The sequence below is a fragment of the Buteo buteo genome, chromosome 26 (genome assembly GCF_964188355.1).
Source record: "Buteo buteo chromosome 26, bButBut1.hap1.1, whole genome shotgun sequence".
Taxonomy (NCBI): Eukaryota; Metazoa; Chordata; class Aves; order Accipitriformes; family Accipitridae; genus Buteo; species Buteo buteo.
Genome location: NC_134196.1, coordinates 1,451,984 through 1,471,417, shown reverse-complemented (window position 1 = coordinate 1,471,417; position 19,434 = coordinate 1,451,984). Strand labels below are relative to the sequence as shown.

The 19,434-nt window shown below is 55.6% G+C and overlaps 2 protein-coding genes across 2 annotated transcripts; both read right to left on the bottom strand.

Annotated features, from left to right (window-relative positions):
- Nucleotides 1-418: 418 nt before the first annotated feature.
- LOC142044826 (uncharacterized) lies at nt 419-17,177 on the bottom strand. Its single transcript, XM_075057741.1, has 13 exons — nt 17,165-17,177; nt 14,986-15,134; nt 14,770-14,831; nt 14,131-14,233; nt 6,101-6,126; nt 5,857-5,934; nt 4,023-4,192; nt 3,729-3,822; nt 2,986-3,060; nt 2,474-2,586; nt 1,912-2,053; nt 1,233-1,555; nt 419-994 (listed from the first exon to the last, which is right to left on the bottom strand). The coding sequence occupies exons 2-11, from the start codon at nt 15,107-15,109 to the stop codon at nt 1,933-1,935; spliced, it is 966 nt and encodes a 321-aa protein (XP_074913842.1). The 5' UTR covers nt 15,110-15,134; nt 17,165-17,177; the 3' UTR covers nt 419-994; nt 1,233-1,555; nt 1,912-1,932.
- On the bottom strand, nt 16,663-19,063 carry LOC142044828 (uncharacterized). The gene is made up of 4 exons (XM_075057744.1): nt 18,558-19,063; nt 17,779-17,893; nt 17,360-17,533; nt 16,663-17,271 (listed from the first exon to the last, which is right to left on the bottom strand). The coding sequence occupies exons 1-4, from the start codon at nt 18,767-18,769 to the stop codon at nt 17,161-17,163; spliced, it is 612 nt and encodes a 203-aa protein (XP_074913845.1). The 5' UTR covers nt 18,770-19,063; the 3' UTR covers nt 16,663-17,160.
- Nucleotides 19,064-19,434: the final 371 nt, after the last annotated feature.

Below are 19,434 nucleotides of genomic sequence, written 5' to 3'. Positions count from 1 at the left end.
GTCACTGGAGCCGTCTCTCCCCCTGCACCCCCCCAACATCAGGGGAGGTGCTGTGCTCGGGTGTTGCATAGTCTTTGAATGGACTGCTAAGCAGCCAGCTCTCATCTGCTTGCACGTTGCCGTCGACCTCACTTGCCCGACTTCTTGGTTTGCCCTCAGCGCCGCCGCCTCCCCAGGCGCTCGTTCGTCCCTCCGGGCTCTCGGCTGCCTTCCCCGGGGACGGCCCCGCGCCCCTCGCTCGTGCGGGCTGAGGCTGGGTCTGCCCCGCTGGCTGCGGGGACCCCCTTTGGCTCCCCGTCCCTGAGGGAGCAGCGTGCCCGCGCTGCTCCCTGCCAGCGGTCCCTGGCCGCCCTCGCAGGAGGAAAGGTTTTACCTCGGCTCGAGGGGGGTTTCTCCCTGCTGCGGCTCGTGCCCGCTTCTTCCCGCCTTTCCCCTCGGCCGGCTGCAGGTCCGTCAGGTCCCTGTGGGATCTGCAGAGCTCGCCCACCACCTTCTGCCCAGGCCCGCGGGAGGGTTGCTCTAGAAAGGAGTCTGGCAACCGGTTATTAGCAGTGGCTCCGCGCTGGTCCCTGACCTGAGCGCCGTCACGGTTCCAGCCTCCGCAGAGGGAAGGGGCACGGACGCGTGCTCCCTGCCGGAGACGTCTGCAGGACTGGTTTTCGTTCGGAGCGAGGGCAGAGAGAGATGTGCTGACGGCCTGCGTAGGAAGGGAGCCCGAGCGAGCCTTCGGAAACAGAGGACTCTCCTCATGCGGACGCGCTAGGTCCGAAGAGCTCCAGTTGTGCAGCAAAACTGAGACCCGTACTAGGTGACAGAGTTTATTAAATACCAAACTGCAACACAACGCTTGGAATTACATGTGGGGTGGGGGGTGCACGGGGTGGAAGGCAAAGGTTTCCAGGCTTCATGCATCAGCCCTGGGAGCACTCTTTTCTGGCACTGGCACTTCCTCTGCTCCAGCATCTTCTCATCGTTCACCGCGTTGGAGGTTCGGCTGTGACGGGGCAAGGGAGGGAGGGAAAAGAAAAGGCTGTGCGTTAGTTTTACGGCAGGCTGGGCCAAAGGCAGCACTGCAAAGTGGATCCTGGAAGTACAGCACTAACGTGCAGATCCAGGTACCGAAAACCAAACGCTCAAACATGTCAACAGCAAAGTTACAGCCGATGGGCGACAGGCACACATGGGAAATGGTGTTAGATGGAGAACACGGATTAATTTCTTGCGGTTTTTGCCTTATTTCTTGCCCGGCTCCCTCTCCCGTCTCTCTTTTAGACTGCTCTGTTTGGCTGTGACCCATCATGCTCGTCTCCCAGTGACTTCTGAGGTTAAGCCCCGGTTCTTTCTGAGTCCCACGCAGAGTGGACAACTTTTCTCACAGGCCCGGGTTTTGTCTTGCCCACTGCATGCGTTTTTTCAACTGCATCTCCAGATGTTGGGAAATGTCGCCAACTTGTAGGCAGCGGAACAAAAGGAACTCAAAGAGACAGCTCTGAAGTTACTCACTTCTGTGGAAATCCACAGAAAGGTGGGGGGCCATTGAGACTGCATTTGTCACCTGCAGACAGAGTATTAAAATGGATGAAAATCTCAATGTGTGGTGACCAGCTCCGCTGTTCTTGCTCAGGGCCCCTGGGACTGCATCCTGGTCAGTGAGGCCATTGGCCGCAGGCGCCCTGCTGGGACTCCTGGCTCATGGTTTTTACCCATCACGACAACTACACCTGTGTTCGTCAACATCATCGTCATCATCTACTGCTACAACAGGAGCAGGAGCATCAAGAGCAGTCAATCACTTGCAAAATACCGCCAAGAGATAACTAGCAACACGGAAAAAAGTATAGGAAAAGAATCACACAGGTTCTAGCAGAAAAAAATAATCGCCTCAAATCCACCAAACAAACCAGAGCTCACCTTTCTTCTTAGTTTACCAATTTAGCTAGTCAATTCGGAACAACTTTCTTCATCTCTCCCCGGAAGCCGAGCTGGGACTTTCTCCTTCTCCCCGCAGATGCAGTCAGGGTTGTCGGAGACATCTGCAGAAGGCATCTTCAACCTGCCCAGCAAATCAGTAAGGAAAGCGTGAAGCAAAGCAGCAGTCGGCCTTTTTCATATACTCTTCTGTAAGCAGCACAGCCATGGATGGCTTGCTTCACCTGCAATGTGCTTGACAAGCCAGAAATTACTGGGAACAGCCAGCTCCCCAGCACCACCCAACACTTGGAGGGCCCCAAATTTATCTGAACAGAAGAAGAAAAGACTTCCTTCCCACCCAGGAGAAGTGCAGGCAGCCTGCATTTGCGAGGCCTTTTGCAGCTTTTTCAAACCATGGGCTCATGCACAGAAGCACCTTGCAAGATCGAATGCGAGGCTTGAATTTGCCCACAAAGGGTTATCTACATGCTTTTACACTAGGGTTCAGTAAAGCTTGACTTCTCCTCACTGTGTATTTCTTTAAAGCACTAAAAAGCCATGCCTGGCCTGTTCTTCCTCCAGTGCGGCGCTTCTTTTCGACACTTCATCCGGAAGCGCTTCTGATCGGCATTTCGTCTTGCCCAGCTTCTTTACTTCCTTGCTTTCACTCCCACGCTTTCAAAATAGAAAAGATACATCACACACAGGGCACAGGAACAGGATCCACACGCAGAATGTGCCCACAGTGTTCCCCACAAAGAAGAAAACACGCATCTCCCAAGTCCAGTCTCCTCTCACAGCTCTCGCCCACAGATGTCTCTCCTGTCCACAGCACACAGCCTACCCATCGAAGGAATCGTGCTGATGAACGCAAGGGCCCGCATATTGTCTACCAAGCAGATGCAAAACACAGTAGCACCAGGGGCATGAGGAAAGGTATCGACTTTTCCCCTGAGGGTGTCCTGCCCAAAAACCTGGGGGATTCCCCACAGCCCACCTGACCTTTTCATAAACTACCTGCCCACAAGAAATGCAAAGACTAAAACCAGTCATTCCCAGAAGCTGTTCATATACCTGCCGACGTTGGTGTTCCTTTGCAGTCCGTGCTGTCTGAAAGCCGGTTACCGAGTCCTCCAGGCCATGATGAGACTACAGCAGCATTAAAAGAAGAAAAAAGAAGTCGTCACACTAGGACTTCCCTGACTGAAGGTCATACCTCATGGCAGCGCCAACCAAGCATAGAAAATAGGGCCTGTGGAGGTGTCATTCCCTTATTAGTTGCAGACTTTCATCTTTGGAGGTCTTCTCGTGGCATTACAGAGCTACACCTTCTGGCCAAGGAATCCATAGTCACCAAAACGGGAAGGTGCCCAGAGTACAGGCCACGGAAGAATTCCTGTCACAGTCTGGTGATGCCAGTCAGGCCTGCAGGACTACGTGCTCACCACCACCAGAGCCCAAGGAGTGTCCGCAACCGAAGGCACCAAATCCCTCTGCTGCAGGACTGTCTGAAGTGCTGCCTGAGGTCTCAACCTCACGACTGGTCTAAAGCAGAAAATACTTAAGCCAGTGCTTTGCTGTCAAGTCCTTCACAAAGATGGCATTAAGAAGGACTTGCTATAGTCTCACGGAACAACTCCCAAAGCCAGAAAGCTGGGGGAATGGGCCAGCAGGACTTTCAGAGCAGCCTGTAGTCAGTAGAACAGAGAAGCTGATCTCTCCTAGGCTCTCCAGGAAAACCTCATCTTCAAACTTCCCCCACAAATACAGAACTAGGCTCTGTAGCTCATGAAAAGGGAAGGCTGTGAGTAGCTTACTGAGGCACGGGCTCGCAGTCCTTTCCGAAGGGCTTCAATGGTCTTTGCTTGTTGCCGGACTGTGGCTTGCATCCTGGCCGTTTCACCTTGGAGCCTGGAAAAGAAGTACAGGCCTTACCACAGAAGTCCACAAGAGCACAAATCCCCAAAGAAGAATGTGAAAGAACCTCATCTAAAACAAAAGCGTCTTTGAAAATCGTGTGTTGTTATCTTGCTGGGATGCAAGAAGACAGTCCTGTTGTTTTCACACAATCGCAGAAAGCGAAGCCTTGCTCCACTGTGTTACTTCCTTACCGTTGTATGGGGTCTTCCAGCTCTGGGATAGCTGCAGTTGCAGAAGATGTGGTGAGAAGGTCCTGCACGTTCCTGAAAGTTGTTAGTTCCCTCTCCTTCCTCTTGATGGCGTTCTTCAGGTACTCGGCATAACATTCAGTCTGGATATGCCGTTCTTTTAATCCCTGCAGCTGTCAAACCACAAGAACCACGTTTGATGAAAAGGAGTGGACTGCTTTGACTCTCATGTCGAGTCTCAAAACCCATGTTACTTCTTCATCTTTTACACTGGCCCCTCTCCTACGTCTAAAATGATTGCCTAAAGTGTTTGCTAAACGCTGCCACAACACTCCTCCTCCTCCTCCTCTCTCAAGGACTCCAGACACTCTTTGTAGCCACTTGTTGGCTACTCCAACATGCTTAGGAGCTCCTCCTGCTCCTAAAGTGACTTTGCAACTCCATAACAATGATGATGTGATGAGGAAATGCAAAAAAGCATGAGCACGACACTCCAGTATGCCTGCTCTTTCTCTGTCGGCACACACTCCGCTTTGGCAAGCCAAAGGGAAGAAGCAAATACCCGTGATCCGTGAACCTTGAGAAGCAGCTGTTTGAAAGGAATACACCCCCCCTTCTCCAGTCAAGGACAAAGTGACTTCACGGTTAGTGACCTGACTGATTGTAGGCGCCAGGCCTCTAAAACAAGGCGAGTCAATTACATGTCACTCGGTCTACTCCTGTTGCAAAGTTGTCTGGTGTACTAAGACCACCTTAGTGCAGCCCTCCGCTGTTACTTCAAGTGGTGCAAACAGGCAGGCACCAAAGGCAGCAGTGCTGTTCCCTCCCATCCCCCTCATCACAGCGAACCGCACACTGAACCACCCTGGGTTAGACAAAACCCCCAAGAAAGGATCAGGTCCCCGCTCTGGTTTGCTACAAAAAAGGCCTGGGCCCCTGCCCTCATGAGACCCCACCTGGAGTAACGCATCCAGCTCTGGGGTCCCCAGCACAAGGAGGACATGGACCTACTCAGGCAGGTCCAGAGGAGGGCCACAAAAATGATCAGAGGGCTGGAACACCTCTCCCGTGAAGAAAGGCTGAGAGAGTTGGGGGTGTTCAGCCTGGGGAAAAGCAAGCTCTGGGGAGGCCTTACTGCAGCCTTTCAAAAGAGAAAGACAGAGAGAGACTTTTTGTAAGGCCTGTAGTGACAGGACAAGGGGCAACTGTTTTAAACTGGAAGAGGGTAGATTTAGATGGGACATAAGGAAGACGTTTTTTGCAATGAGGGTGGTGGGACACCGGACCAGGTTGCCCAGAAAAATTGTGGCTGCCCCATCTCTGGAAGCGTTCAGGCTGGATGGGGCTTTGAGCAACCTGGCCTAGTGGAAGGTGTCCCTGCCCAGGGCAGGGGGGGTTGCACTAGATGATCTTTAAAGGACTCTTCCAACTCAAACCATTCTATGCTTCTATGACTCAGTGAATTCAAAGATAAGAGATTTTGGCTGCCACCAGCAGGCATCTGCAGGCAGCTTTCTCAACTGAGCATATCTAAAGGATCGCCAGCTCTTCATGAGGCTTTCTCTTTCCTAATACAGAGAAAAGGCTAAATATTCTTCTCCTTGGAATAGAGGACGAGAGTCTGTGCACGTGCTTTTGTGCAACCCACTGTTTTCCCTCTTTATGCAGCCCTTCTGCTTCGCAAAGGGAACAAAATGAGGTGCGAAGTACACCTCAGGTCCAGATTCAGCCACCTCCTCTCAGCAGCATTCCAAAATGAACCCAGTAGCAAGAACAGATCTCTGTACACTGACTGGTTCTCTTTATGGATATCTGCATCAGCCTCTACTAGAGTCACCTGTCTGTCGCCTCGAAAGTCAGTTTGACATGAAGCATCCTCCTTTAGTGGAAGCTCTTCCCTCTCTGGTGCAGAAACCTGAGCAAGTGAGAACACAGACAGACAGACCGTTGGGAAAGGAATCTCTAACAAGACTGCAGCATTGCGCTGCATTTCAGCACTGGGGATACAGGAGCGTGACTTCTGCGTTACCTCCAGAAAAGAAAGTACCTTGTTCTCAAAAGAGTCAAAACCTCGCTCTTACCTGTGCTGCTGCTGCTGGGAAGACACCTACAAAGGAGGCAAGAAGCGAGACGCTGCTGTGAGTGCTTATTTCACTCTGCTTTTCCCCATCTGCTTCACTGCAGAGAAGCTTACAAAGGTAACCATTTAGTGCGTCAGGAAATTACCGTTGCCGCTCTTCTCTGCAAAGGCCTGTGCCCATGCTCCAAGTTTGTATGCAGGTGGCATCCATACTCCGTCCGACACTTTCATTGGAGCTTCACAATCCGACTGTGTAATTTAAAAGACGTGCGTGAGAACTGGCACAGGCTCCTTCTCAACCCGTTTCCACGCACAAAGCTCCCGCTGCAGCCGACACGCGTAACGTGGTATCAGATGATGGAAAGGGCAAACACAACCAGCGTGTTAGGCATCTCTGCTGAGCAGGGCTTTCAAAAGGGGCCGATGTACAGCTGCCCCAGGCAGAGGGGACCTAGGCAGAAGCAGCTAAGCGTCTAGAGGGCAGGCCCTAGGGGCAACCATTTGACACTGACTGGCTCGGGAGCAGAGAGCTGTGTGGTGGAAAACAAGCAATCCTCGCAGCAGCAGCCTTCTAGGATTTCGGGGGACTGTAAGTGGCAGCAAGCTTGACTGCTTCAATGCTATAGGAGAAACCCAGCTGAAAGGGCAGCTGCTGGGAGACCCGGGCCATTAGCTTGGCCTCCGTTGCTCCCAGTCCTAACTGAAGAGCTTCCCTGCGGCACCGGCATGTCAAGGTCCCATTTAGGAGTGTGTGGTGGAAGCAGCAGCAGGGGGAAAGGGGCTCAGAAGCAAGCGAGCCCCGTGGGGCCCCATTGCCTCCTTCAGAGAAGGGCAAGAGTGGCTGGAAAGCTGCCTGGCGGAGAAGGACCTGCGGGTGTTGGTCGACAGCCGGTTGAATATGACCAGCAGTGTGCCCAGGTGGCCAAGGCGGCCAACGGCATCCTGGCCTCTATGGGAAATGGCGTGGCCGTCAGGACAAGGGACGTGATTGTGCGTTTGGACTTGGCACTGCTGGGGCCGCACCTCCAAGCCTGTGGTCAGTTTTGGGCCCCTCACTCACTACAAGGCCAACCTTGAAGTGCTGGAGCGCATTCAAAGAAGAGCAACGAAGCTGCTGAAGGGTCTAGAGAACAGGCCCTGTGAGGAGCGGCTGAGGGAACTGGGGCTGTTTAGCCTGGAGGAGAGGAGGCTTTTGGGAGGAGACCTTATCGCTCTCTGCAACTGCCTGAAAGGAGGTTGTAGCAGGGGGGTGTCGGGCTCTCTTCCCGAGTAGCAAGCGACGGGACAAGGGGAAAGGGCCTGAAGTTGCACCAGGGGAGGTTTAGATTGGGTATTAGGAGAAATGTCTTCACTGGAAGGGTTATCAAGCCCTGGAACAGGCTGCCCAGGGAAGCGGTTGAGTCACCATCCCTGGAGGTATTTCGAAGACGTGTAGACGTGGCGCTCGGGGACACGGTTTAGGGGTGGCCTTGGCCGTGTTGGGTTTACGGTTGGACTCGATGATCTTAAGGGTCTTTTCCAACCTCAGCGACTCAATGAATCTACCTCAGAATCAAAAGGGGAGTCATCATCTTGCTCCTGTGCTCCTGCTGCTGGGAAGACACCTACAAAGGAGGCAAGAAGCGAGACGCTGCTGTGAGTGCTTATTTCACTCTGCTTTTCCCCATCTGCTTCACTGCAGAGAAGCTTACAAAGGTAACCATTTAGTGCGTCAGGAAATTACCGTTGCCGCTCTCCTCTGCAACGGGCTGTGCGCACGCTCCCTTTCCATCTGCAGCAGGAGGCAGCTCGTCGGCCGACGCTTTTGTTGGAGCTTCACAATCCGACTGTGTAATTTAAAAGACGTGCGTGAGAACTGGCACAGGCTCCTTCTCAACCCGTTTCCACGCACAAAGCTCCCGCTGCAGCCGACACGCGTAACGTGGTATCAGATGATGGAAAGGGCAAACACAACCAGCGTGTTAGGCATCTCTGCTGAGCAGGGCTTTCAAAAGGGGCCGATGTACAGCTGCCCCAGGCAGAGGGGACCTAGGCAGAAGCAGCTAAGCGTCTAGAGGGCAGGCCCTAGGGGCAACCATTTGACACTGACTGGCTCGGGAGCAGAGAGCTGTGTGGTGGAAAACAAGCAATCCTCGCAGCAGCAGCCTTCTAGGATTTCGGGGGACTGTAAGTGGCAGCAAGCTTGACTGCTTCAATGCTATAGGAGAAACCCAGCTGAAAGGGCAGCTGCTGGGAGACCCGGGCCATTAGCTTGGCCTCCGTTGCTCCCAGTCCTAACTGAAGAGCTTCCCTGCGGCACCGGCATGTCAAGGTCCCATTTAGGAGTGTGTGGTGGAAGCAGCAGCAGGGGGAAAGGGGCTCAGAAGCAAGCGAGCCCCGTGGGGCCCCATTGCCTCCTTCAGAGAAGGGCAAGAGTGGCTGGAAAGCTGCCTGGCGGAGAAGGACCTGCGGGTGTTGGTCGACAGCCGGTTGAATATGACCAGCAGTGTGCCCAGGTGGCCAAGGCGGCCAACGGCATCCTGGCCTCTATGGGAAATGGCGTGGCCGTCAGGACAAGGGACGTGATTGTGCGTTTGGACTTGGCACTGCTGGGGCCGCACCTCCAAGCCTGTGGTCAGTTTTGGGCCCCTCACTCACTACAAGGCCAACCTTGAAGTGCTGGAGCGCATTCAAAGAAGAGCAACGAAGCTGCTGAAGGGTCTAGAGAACAGGCCCTGTGAGGAGCGGCTGAGGGAACTGGGGCTGTTTAGCCTGGAGGAGAGGAGGCTTTTGGGAGGAGACCTTATCGCTCTCTGCAACTGCCTGAAAGGAGGTTGTAGCAGGGGGGTGTCGGGCTCTCTTCCCGAGTAGCAAGCGACGGGACAAGGGGAAAGGGCCTGAAGTTGCACCAGGGGAGGTTTAGATTGGGTATTAGGAGAAATGTCTTCACTGGAAGGGTTATCAAGCCCTGGAACAGGCTGCCCAGGGAAGCGGTTGAGTCACCATCCCTGGAGGTATTTCGAAGACGTGTAGACGTGGCGCTCGGGGACACGGTTTAGGGGTGGCCTTGGCCGTGTTGGGTTTACGGTTGGACTCGATGATCTTAAGGGTCTTTTCCAACCTCAACGACTCAATGAATCTACCTCAGAATCGAAAGGGGAGTCATCATCTTGCTCCTGTGCTCCTGCTGCTGGGAAGACACCTACAAAGGAGGCAAGAAGCGAGACGCTGCTGTGAGTGCTTATTTCACTCTGCTTTTCCCCATCTGCTTCACTGCAGAGAAGCTTACAAAGGTAACCATTTAGTGCGTCAGGAAATTACCGTTGCCGCTCTCCTCTGCAACGGGCTGCGCGCACGCTCCCTTTCCATCTGCAGCAGGAGGCAGCTCGTCGGCCGACGCTTTTGTTGGAGCTTCACAATCCGACTGTGTAATTTAAAAGACGTGCGTGAGAACTGGCACAGGCTCCTTCTCAACCCGTTTCCACGCACAAAGCTCCCGCTGCAGCTGACACGCGTAACGTGGTATCAGATGATGGAAAGGGCAAACACAACCAGCGTGTTAGGCATCTCTGCTGAGCAGGGCTTTCAAAAGGGGCCGATGTACAGCTGCCCCAGGCAGAGGGGACCTAGGCAGAAGCAGCTAAGCGTCTAGAGGGCAGGCCCTAGGGGCAACCATTTGACACTGACTGGCTCGGGAGCAGAGAGCTGTGTGGTGGAAAACAAGCAATCCTCGCAGCAGCAGCCTTCTAGGATTTCGGGGGACTGTAAGTGGCAGCAAGCTTGACTGCTTCAATGCTATAGGAGAAACCCAGCTGAAAGGGCAGCTGCTGGGAGACCCGGGCCATTAGCTTGGCCTCCGTTGCTCCCAGTCCTAACTGAAGAGCTTCCCTGCGGCACCGGCATGTCAAGGTCCCATTTAGGAGTGTGTGGTGGAAGCAGCAGCAGGGGGAAAGGGGCTCAGAAGCAAGCGAGCCCCGTGGGGCCCCATTGCCTCCTTCAGAGAAGGGCAAGAGTGGCTGGAAAGCTGCCTGGCGGAGAAGGACCTGCGGGTGTTGGTCGACAGCCGGTTGAATATGACCAGCAGTGTGCCCAGGTGGCCAAGGCGGCCAACGGCATCCTGGCCTCTATGGGAAATGGCGTGGCCGTCAGGACAAGGGACGTGATTGTGCGTTTGGACTTGGCACTGCTGGGGCCGCACCTCCAAGCCTGTGGTCAGTTTTGGGCCCCTCACTCACTACAAGGCCAACCTTGAAGTGCTGGAGCGCATTCAAAGAAGAGCAACGAAGCTGCTGAAGGGTCTAGAGAACAGGCCCTGTGAGGAGCGGCTGAGGGAACTGGGGCTGTTTAGCCTGGAGGAGAGGAGGCTTTTGGGAGGAGACCTTATCGCTCTCTGCAACTGCCTGAAAGGAGGTTGTAGCAGGGGGGTGTCGGGCTCTCTTCCCGAGTAGCAAGCGACGGGACAAGGGGAAAGGGCCTGAAGTTGCACCAGGGGAGGTTTAGATTGGGTATTAGGAGAAATGTCTTCACTGGAAGGGTTATCAAGCCCTGGAACAGGCTGCCCAGGGAAGCGGTTGAGTCACCATCCCTGGAGGTATTTCGAAGACGTGTAGACGTGGCGCTCGGGGACACGGTTTAGGGGTGGCCTTGGCCGTGTTGGGTTTACGGTTGGACTCGATGATCTTAAGGGTCTTTTCCAACCTCAACGACTCAATGAATCTACCTCAGAATCGAAAGGGGAGTCATCATCTTGCTCCTGTGCTCCTGCTGCTGGGAAGACACCTACAAAGGAGGCAAGAAGCGAGACGCTGCTGTGAGTGCTTATTTCACTCTGCTTTTCCCCATCTGCTTCACTGCAGAGAAGCTTACAAAGGTAACCATTTAGTGCGTCAGGAAATTACCGTTGCCGCTCTCCTCTGCAACGGGCTGCGCGCACGCTCCCTTTCCATCTGCAGCAGGAGGCAGCTCGTCGGCCGACGCTTTTGTTGGAGCTTCACAATCCGACTGTGTAATTTAAAAGACGTGCGTGAGAACTGGCACAGGCTCCTTCTCAACCCGTTTCCACGCACAAAGCTCCCGCTGCAGCCGACACGCGTAACGTGGTATCAGATGATGGAAAGGGCAAACACAACCAGCGTGTTAGGCATCTCTGCTGAGCAGGGCTTTCAAAAGGGGCCGATGTACAGCTGCCCCAGGCAGAGGGGACCTAGGCAGAAGCAGCTAAGCGTCTAGAGGGCAGGCCCTAGGGGCAACCATTTGACACTGACTGGCTCGGGAGCAGAGAGCTGTGTGGTGGAAAACAAGCAATCCTCACAGCAGCAGCCTTCTAGGATTTCGGGGGACTGTAAGTGGCAGCAAGCTTGACTGCTTCAATGCTATAGGAGAAACCCAGCTGAAAGGGCAGCTGCTGGGAGACCCGGGCCATTAGCTTGGCCTCCGTTGCTCCCAGTCCTAACTGAAGAGCTTCCCTGCGGCACCGGCATGTCAAGGTCCCATTTAGGAGTGTGTGGTGGAAGCAGCAGCAGGGGGAAAGGGGCTCAGAAGCAAGCGAGCCCCGTGGGGCCCCATTGCCTCCTTCAGAGAAGGGCAAGAGTGGCTGGAAAGCTGCCTGGCGGAGAAGGACCTGCGGGTGTTGGTCGACAGCCGGTTGAATATGACCAGCAGTGTGCCCAGGTGGCCAAGGCGGCCAACGGCATCCTGGCCTCTATGGGAAATGGCGTGGCCGTCAGGACAAGGGACGTGATTGTGCGTTTGGACTTGGCACTGCTGGGGCCGCACCTCCAAGCCTGTGGTCAGTTTTGGGCCCCTCACTCACTACAAGGCCAACCTTGAAGTGCTGGAGCGCATTCAAAGAAGAGCAACGAAGCTGCTGAAGGGTCTAGAGAACAGGCCCTGTGAGGAGCGGCTGAGGGAACTGGGGCTGTTTAGCCTGGAGGAGAGGAGGCTTTTGGGAGGAGACCTTATCGCTCTCTGCAACTGCCTGAAAGGAGGTTGTAGCAGGGGGGTGTCGGGCTCTCTTCCCGAGTAGCAAGCGACGGGACAAGGGGAAAGGGCCTGAAGTTGCACCAGGGGAGGTTTAGATTGGGTATTAGGAGAAATGTCTTCACTGGAAGGGTTATCAAGCCCTGGAACAGGCTGCCCAGGGAAGCGGTTGAGTCACCATCCCTGGAGGTATTTCGAAGACGTGTAGACGTGGCGCTCGGGGACACGGTTTAGGGGTGGCCTTGGCCGTGTTGGGTTTATGGTTGGACTCGATGATCTTAAGGGTCTTTTCCAACCTCAACGACTCAATGAATCTACCTCAGAATCGAAAGGGGAGTCATCATCTTGCTCCTGTGCTCCTGCTGCTGGGAAGACACCTACAAAGGAGGCAAGAAGCGAGACGCTGCTGTGAGTGCTTATTTCACTCTGCTTTTCCCCATCTGCTTCACTGCAGAGAAGCTTACAAAGGTAACCATTTAGTGCGTCAGGAAATTACCGTTGCCGCTCTCCTCTGCAACGGGCTGCGCGCACGCTCCCTTTCCATCTGCAGCAGGAGGCAGCTCGTCGGCCGACGCTTTTGTTGGAGCTTCACAATCCGACTGTGTAATTTAAAAGACGTGCGTGAGAACTGGCACAGGCTCCTTCTCAACCCGTTTCCACGCACAAAGCTCCCGCTGCAGCCGACACGCGTAACGTGGTATCAGATGATGGAAAGGGCAAACACAACCAGCGTGTTAGGCATCTCTGCTGAGCAGGGCTTTCAAAAGGGGCCGATGTACAGCTGCCCCAGGCAGAGGGGACCTAGGCAGAAGCAGCTAAGCGTCTAGAGGGCAGGCCCTAGGGGCAACCATTTGACACTGACTGGCTCGGGAGCAGAGAGCTGTGTGGTGGAAAACAAGCAATCCTCACAGCAGCAGCCTTCTAGGATTTCGGGGGACTGTAAGTGGCAGCAAGCTTGACTGCTTCAATGCTATAGGAGAAACCCAGCTGAAAGGGCAGCTGCTGGGAGACCCGGGCCATTAGCTTGGCCTCCGTTGCTCCCAGTCCTAACTGAAGAGCTTCCCTGCGGCACCGGCATGTCAAGGTCCCATTTAGGAGTGTGTGGTGGAAGCAGCAGCAGGGGGAAAGGGGCTCAGAAGCAAGCGAGCCCCGTGGGGCCCCATTGCCTCCTTCAGAGAAGGGCAAGAGTGGCTGGAAAGCTGCCTGGCGGAGAAGGACCTGCGGGTGTTGGTCGACAGCCGGTTGAATATGACCAGCAGTGTGCCCAGGTGGCCAAGGCGGCCAACGGCATCCTGGCCTCTATGGGAAATGGCGTGGCCGTCAGGACAAGGGACGTGATTGTGCGTTTGGACTTGGCACTGCTGGGGCCGCACCTCCAAGCCTGTGGTCAGTTTTGGGCCCCTCACTCACTACAAGGCCAACCTTGAAGTGCTGGAGCGCATTCAAAGAAGAGCAACGAAGCTGCTGAAGGGTCTAGAGAACAGGCCCTGTGAGGAGCGGCTGAGGGAACTGGGGCTGTTTAGCCTGGAGGAGAGGAGGCTTTTGGGAGGAGACCTTATCGCTCTCTGCAACTGCCTGAAAGGAGGTTGTAGCAGGGGGGTGTCGGGCTCTCTTCCCGAGTAGCAAGCGACGGGACAAGGGGAAAGGGCCTGAAGTTGCACCAGGGGAGGTTTAGATTGGGTATTAGGAGAAATGTCTTCACTGGAAGGGTTATCAAGCCCTGGAACAGGCTGCCCAGGGAAGCGGTTGAGTCACCATCCCTGGAGGTATTTCGAAGACGTGTAGACGTGGCGCTCGGGGACACGGTTTAGGGGTGGCCTTGGCCGTGTTGGGTTTACGGTTGGACTCGATGATCTTAAGGGTCTTTTCCAACCTCAACGACTCAATGAATCTACCTCAGAATCAAAAGGGGAGTCATCATCTTGCTCCTGTGCTCCTGCTGCTGGGAAGACACCTACAAAGGAGGCAAGAAGCGAGACGCTGCTGTGAGTGCTTATTTCACTCTGCTTTTCCCCATCTGCTTCACTGCAGAGAAGCTTACAAAGGGAACCATTTAGTGCGTCAGGAAATTACCAATGCTGCTCTTCTTCGCAACGGGCTGCACCCATGCTTCACGTTTGTATACAGGTGGAAGCCGCACCGCAGCCGACGCTTCCGTTGGAGCTTCACAATCCGACTGTGTAATTTAAAAGACGTGCGTGAGAACTGGCACAGGCTCCTTCTCAACCCGTTTCCACGCACAAAGCTCCCGCTGCAGCCGACACGCGTAACGTGGTATCAGATGATGGAAAGGGCAAACACAACCAGCGTGTTAGGCATCTCTGCTGAGCAGGGCTTTCAAAAGGGGCCGATGTACAGCTGCCCCAGGCAGAGGGGACCTAGGCAGAAGCAGCTAAGCGTCTAGAGGGCAGGCCCTAGGGGCAACCATTTGACACTGACTGGCTCGGGAGCAGAGAGCTGTGTGGTGGAAAACAAGCAATCCTCGCAGCAGCAGCCTTCTAGGATTTCGGGGGACTGTAAGTGGCAGCAAGCTTTACTGCTTCAATGCTATAGGAGAAACCCAGCTGAAAGGGCAGCTGCTGGGAGACCCGGGCCATTAGCTTGGCCTCCGTTGCTCCCAGTCCTAACTGAAGAGCTCCCCTGCGGCACCGGCATGTCAAGGTCCCATTTAGGAGTGTGTGGTGGAAGCAGCAGCAGAGGGAAAGGGTTTACCTCAGAATCAAAAGAGGAGTCGTCATCTTCCTCTTCCTGTGCTGCTTCTGTTGGCAAGACACCTACAAAGGAGGTAATACGTGAGACGCTGCTCTGAGTGCTTATTTCACTCTGTCTTTCCCCATCCCTCAAGCCCTTCATCCAATCAAGGGGTTATCATTCTCCTACAGGCCAGTGATTTGTCTTCATCACCTCCTCCACGGTGAAGGATCCTACCTGCTCCAGTCAGTGTAGGGGTGGCCAAGGGAGGGTCAGCAGTCTTCCCAGAGCAAGAACTGTCAAGTACTGCTGGGCCTTCTGTGCCTCCTGCAGAACATTCTCCCCTCATTCCACAGCCCATGTATTGCTCCAGTTGCTTTTCAATACTATATACAGAAAGGAAGGAAATGCATTTGTTAGAAATACCCCCCCGCTTGCCTACACTCTCTACTGGAAGAGCAACAGCCATTCATGAGCCATCCGAGCCATATTCGTAGGCAGCTGGTAAAGGGTAACACCCACACCCAGCGACACCTTACTGCACTACTACTGGAGGCTGAAATACTCACTACAGGCATGTTCATGCTGCAGGTGCTTGTTCTTGTCTATGGGGTATCTCAGCCCCACTGGTTACAGTCTCATCCGATAAACCCCCTCTCCGTTTGGAGGGCCACTGAGATTAAGACAACCCTTGGCAGACTGGCATCTAACTAGAAGGCTTCTACCTCAGTGGGATGCTACAGTAATGCTGCAGCTACTCTTCCCGTGAAGCTGGGGTAACGTCTCCTCAAACCCAGTCCTGACTTTGAAGGGCTTAAGAAATTCCCAGGGTTAGTCAGAGGACCGGAGAGTTTAGAGAGCTCCTAATTGGGATATCAAGAGGCCAACAAAGATTGCGGTTGCATTGCAAGCACTGCAGGGGTTAACTACATTGTATAGGTGTTATCTTCTAACAACCTTGGCTGAGGGTCAGGTGGGGCTCTGGAGAGAGACCACTTTCAGGTTTGCTTCATAAGCAGAACTAAACCAACCAAACAAAAAAAAACCAAACAAGAAAAGAAAATACTAAAAACGTGCTCCAGACCAAGGCTGCTATGCAAAGTGGTGCATTAGCACAACAGCGATACCGTGCCAGAAGCCTGGCAGGAAGGAACGAACACCTTGTTTTGCTAGAGCAATCCTCAGACATGCTTTACTCCTAAAGGGGTTTTTACTCCACAGTTTACCCAGGCACCCTTCTCTCCTGCTTCCCATCGATCCAGGCTGACAGAAGGGGCAGGGGGAGAAGAAATGAAGTCAAGACCCAGTGACACGAGCTCACGGGCAGCTGTTTTTGGCTAGAGAAGGCACGCTCGTAGGAATAATGCCGTTCATTCACCCATCACTAGGCTACCGTCACTAGGAAAGTGGGCTCTTTCCTTCAGCCTAGCTGTTAAGCGCACATAGCCGCCTTAGTGAAGGAACGGCCAGGGGTGCAAAGCTACCCACGAGAGAAGGAAAACCGCTGAAGAGTTTACCTCGGGGGATATCAGTTAGATCCCCTCTGAAACAAAAGGCAAGTAGTTGCTAGTCGGTTGAGTGGAGTGGAGCTTGGCGGCACACAGGTGAATTCTCAGAGGGAACTGTGGGGGGAAGTTTTCCTCAACTTCCAAATCCAGTCTTGACACGGAAAGAGATGCATGAGAAGACATCACCGAGCCCGGCTTCAACAAAGGTCTCAATGCCTCACTAAACCCCAGTGATGTTACCAACAAGGGCCGTACACCAGCACGCACATTCTGAGAACTCATTAGCTGCTCTAACGAGGATGTAAAACACTCACACAGCATGTTGATACAGTCTGGCATAACTTAGAGCTGTGCAGCCACACAGGTCTTCCTGAGAAAGGTCAGCACCATACTGCAGAAGAATTTGTATTATATTCATATCCCCAGCAAGAGCAGCAAGCATAAGAGTGGTCCTAAAGCATCCAAGAGAGAATAGGAAATACATCAGCTTCTGCGGACATTGCATTGCCATTACTTCAGTCCCTCTTTGCTCCCCAAAGAATTCATTTCCCTTCTCCTATAGGCAGAGCGAAAGCAGAGCCAAATACGTGGAAGCGTTGGAGAATTCAGGTTGGCAGGACCTCGGGAGGTCTCCAGGCCAACCACCTGCCCAGAGCAGGCTCGGGGCATGTGTGTGCGTGTGTGTGTGTGCGGCACCACAGCCCACACTTTCTTGCAGTCCTCAGGGCAGAAATTGCCCCCTGAGGTAAGAAAGCAGCCGAGTGTGGGTCTGCTTTCACAAGTCACACAGAAGGAGCTCCTTCTGGGCAGCTCCTGGTTCTTTTTCAAAGCTCATTCCTATGCCTCCCCCCAGTCCAACCTGAAGAATGCTAAAGGAGTCCCACGCGCGCTTTTGACAAACCCTTCACCTTTTCGCTCTATCTTGAGCATGCACGTTAGCTCCTTTTTGAAGAAGGAACTCCACCATCTCTGCAGAGCGCTTGCCGATGGCAACAGTAAGCGGAGTGTATCCCAACTGAAAGGGGAAATCATCTGCCTTAGAATAACACAGAAAAGTCAAGCAAGTTTTGGGAAGAGGAACTTTACCCAAAGTCCAAGCTAACCACATTCGGAGCTTCAATGTCGGCATTGTGCTCAAGTAACAGCTCGACTAGGGGTTTGCTGGCAATGATGGCAGCCAGGTGAAGCGCAGTGTTGCCGCTCACATCTCTGAGGTTGGGGTTGGCACCATGCTCCAGCAGAATGGCCACACAGTCTTTGTGCTGGTGCTCGACCGCCTGGAAATAAGACACAAAGGAGGAATAACTTGCAACATCTACCTTTCTCCCTGTCAGAACTCCCGCATCTTCCCCACACTGGGAAGCATAGGCGTCTTCAAAGATGAGGCAACATATGCCCCTTCCCCGCTGACTACAACACACCTGTTTCTACGCAGGCCTACGTAAAGAGTCATGCAAGGTACGCGTCGTTCAGCGCGTAATCGGTCAACCCAATGCACAACAGCATAACGTACTCCACATACCTTCATCAGCGGTGATTTCTTAAACCTGTCACGAGGGTTTAGCTGGCATTTCTTTCTTGCCAGGAATCGGACGACATCTGACTGGCCGTACACACAAGCCAGATGCAGAGGCGTCCTAGAAACGAAACATATTCAGTCAACGCGGGCAGCTGAAGACACCGTTTCAGGCTGCGGTGCCCGCCGCGCAGGGCCACACGCCTCAACTGGCAAAACCCACGCTGAACGCAAGCTTCCGCGGTCCAGAGCTGGCGGCAGCAGTGGCGCACCCAAAGCCTGGGGCTGGCCAGGAAACATCCCCAGCACGTCCCTGGAGTCCCAGCCCGGGGATCCCCCCCCAGCCCCGACCCGGAGGCTGCGGAAGCCCGGGGATCCCCCCCCAGCCCCGACCCGGAGGCTGCGGAAGCCCGGGGATCCCCCCCCAGCCCCGACCAGTCCCACGCCCGGCGCGTCCCAGAGACAGAGGGGACGGGGCTTCCAACGGCGGCCCCCGGGCAGGCCGTGCCCCGTCTTTCTGCGAGCCCGCGCCCCCGCTCCGGCAAGCCGCTCCGTCGGGCAAGGGCAAAGCAGCCGTCTCCGCTCGGACGAAGGGCTGCCGAGCTCCGCGGAAGACTCGCTGCGGGGGCCGGGCTGGCGGCGGAGGGCAGGGGGTCGCCGCCTCCCGCCCCGGCCGGGGCAGGCCCCCGGGAAGGCCGTGGCTCCTAAGGGCGCTCGCCGCCGGGCTGGGCTCCGCCGGGGCGGCCGGCCGGAGGCTTTCGCTCCGGGCGCCGCCCGCCCCTTACCGCTTCTCCGCGTCCCGCCCGTTGATGCGGAACCTCTTCCTCCACCAGTGCCGCCGCAGCCGGGCCAGGTCGCCTGCGGCGGCCGCGCCGTGCAGCCCGCCCCGGGGCTCCTCCCGGACCTGGGAGGTCGCGGCGGCGCAGGGTCCGGCTTCGCCGTCGGAGGGCGGCGGCCGCCGCCCCCTCCCCAGGCAGAGCGAGAAGAGCCGCTGCATGCCGCCGCGGGGATGGCGCCCGGCGGGCTCTGCCGAGCCCCGGGCGGTCTCCCCGAAGGCAAACCGAGCGCGGAAGGGGCGAGAACAGCCGAGCCCCGAGCGCCGGCAGCTCCGGTCGCTCCCGCTCCGCGCAGGACGCCGTCTGCGCCGGCAGGGGGCAGCCTAGCAACGGGGCGTCACAGAGGGGGGCGGGGCCGGGCGGAGGGGGCGGGCCCGAGGGGCGGTCCCAAGGGGGCGAGTCCAAGGGGGCGTGGTTCCAAGGGTGGGCGGTCCCAAGGGTGGGCGGTCCCAAGGGGGCGCGGTTCCAAGGGTGGGCGGTTCCAAGGGTGGGCGGTCCCAAGGGGGCGCTGTTCCAAGGGGGCGCGGTTCCAAGGGTGGGCGGTCCCAAGGGTGGGCGGTCCCAAGGGGGCGCGGTTCCAAGGGTGGGCGGTTCCAAGGGTGGGCGGTCCCAAGGGGGCGCTGTTCCAAGGGGGCGCGGTTCCAAGGGTGGGCGGTCCCAAGGGGGTCGGATCCAAGGGTGGGCGGTTCCAAGGGGACGGTTCCAAGAAAGCGCGGTTCCAAGGGTGGGCGGTCCCAAGGGGGCGCGGTTCCAAGGGTGGGCGGTCCCATGGGGGCGGTTCCAAGGAGGCGCGGTTCCAAAGGGGCGTGGTTCCAAGGGTGGGCGG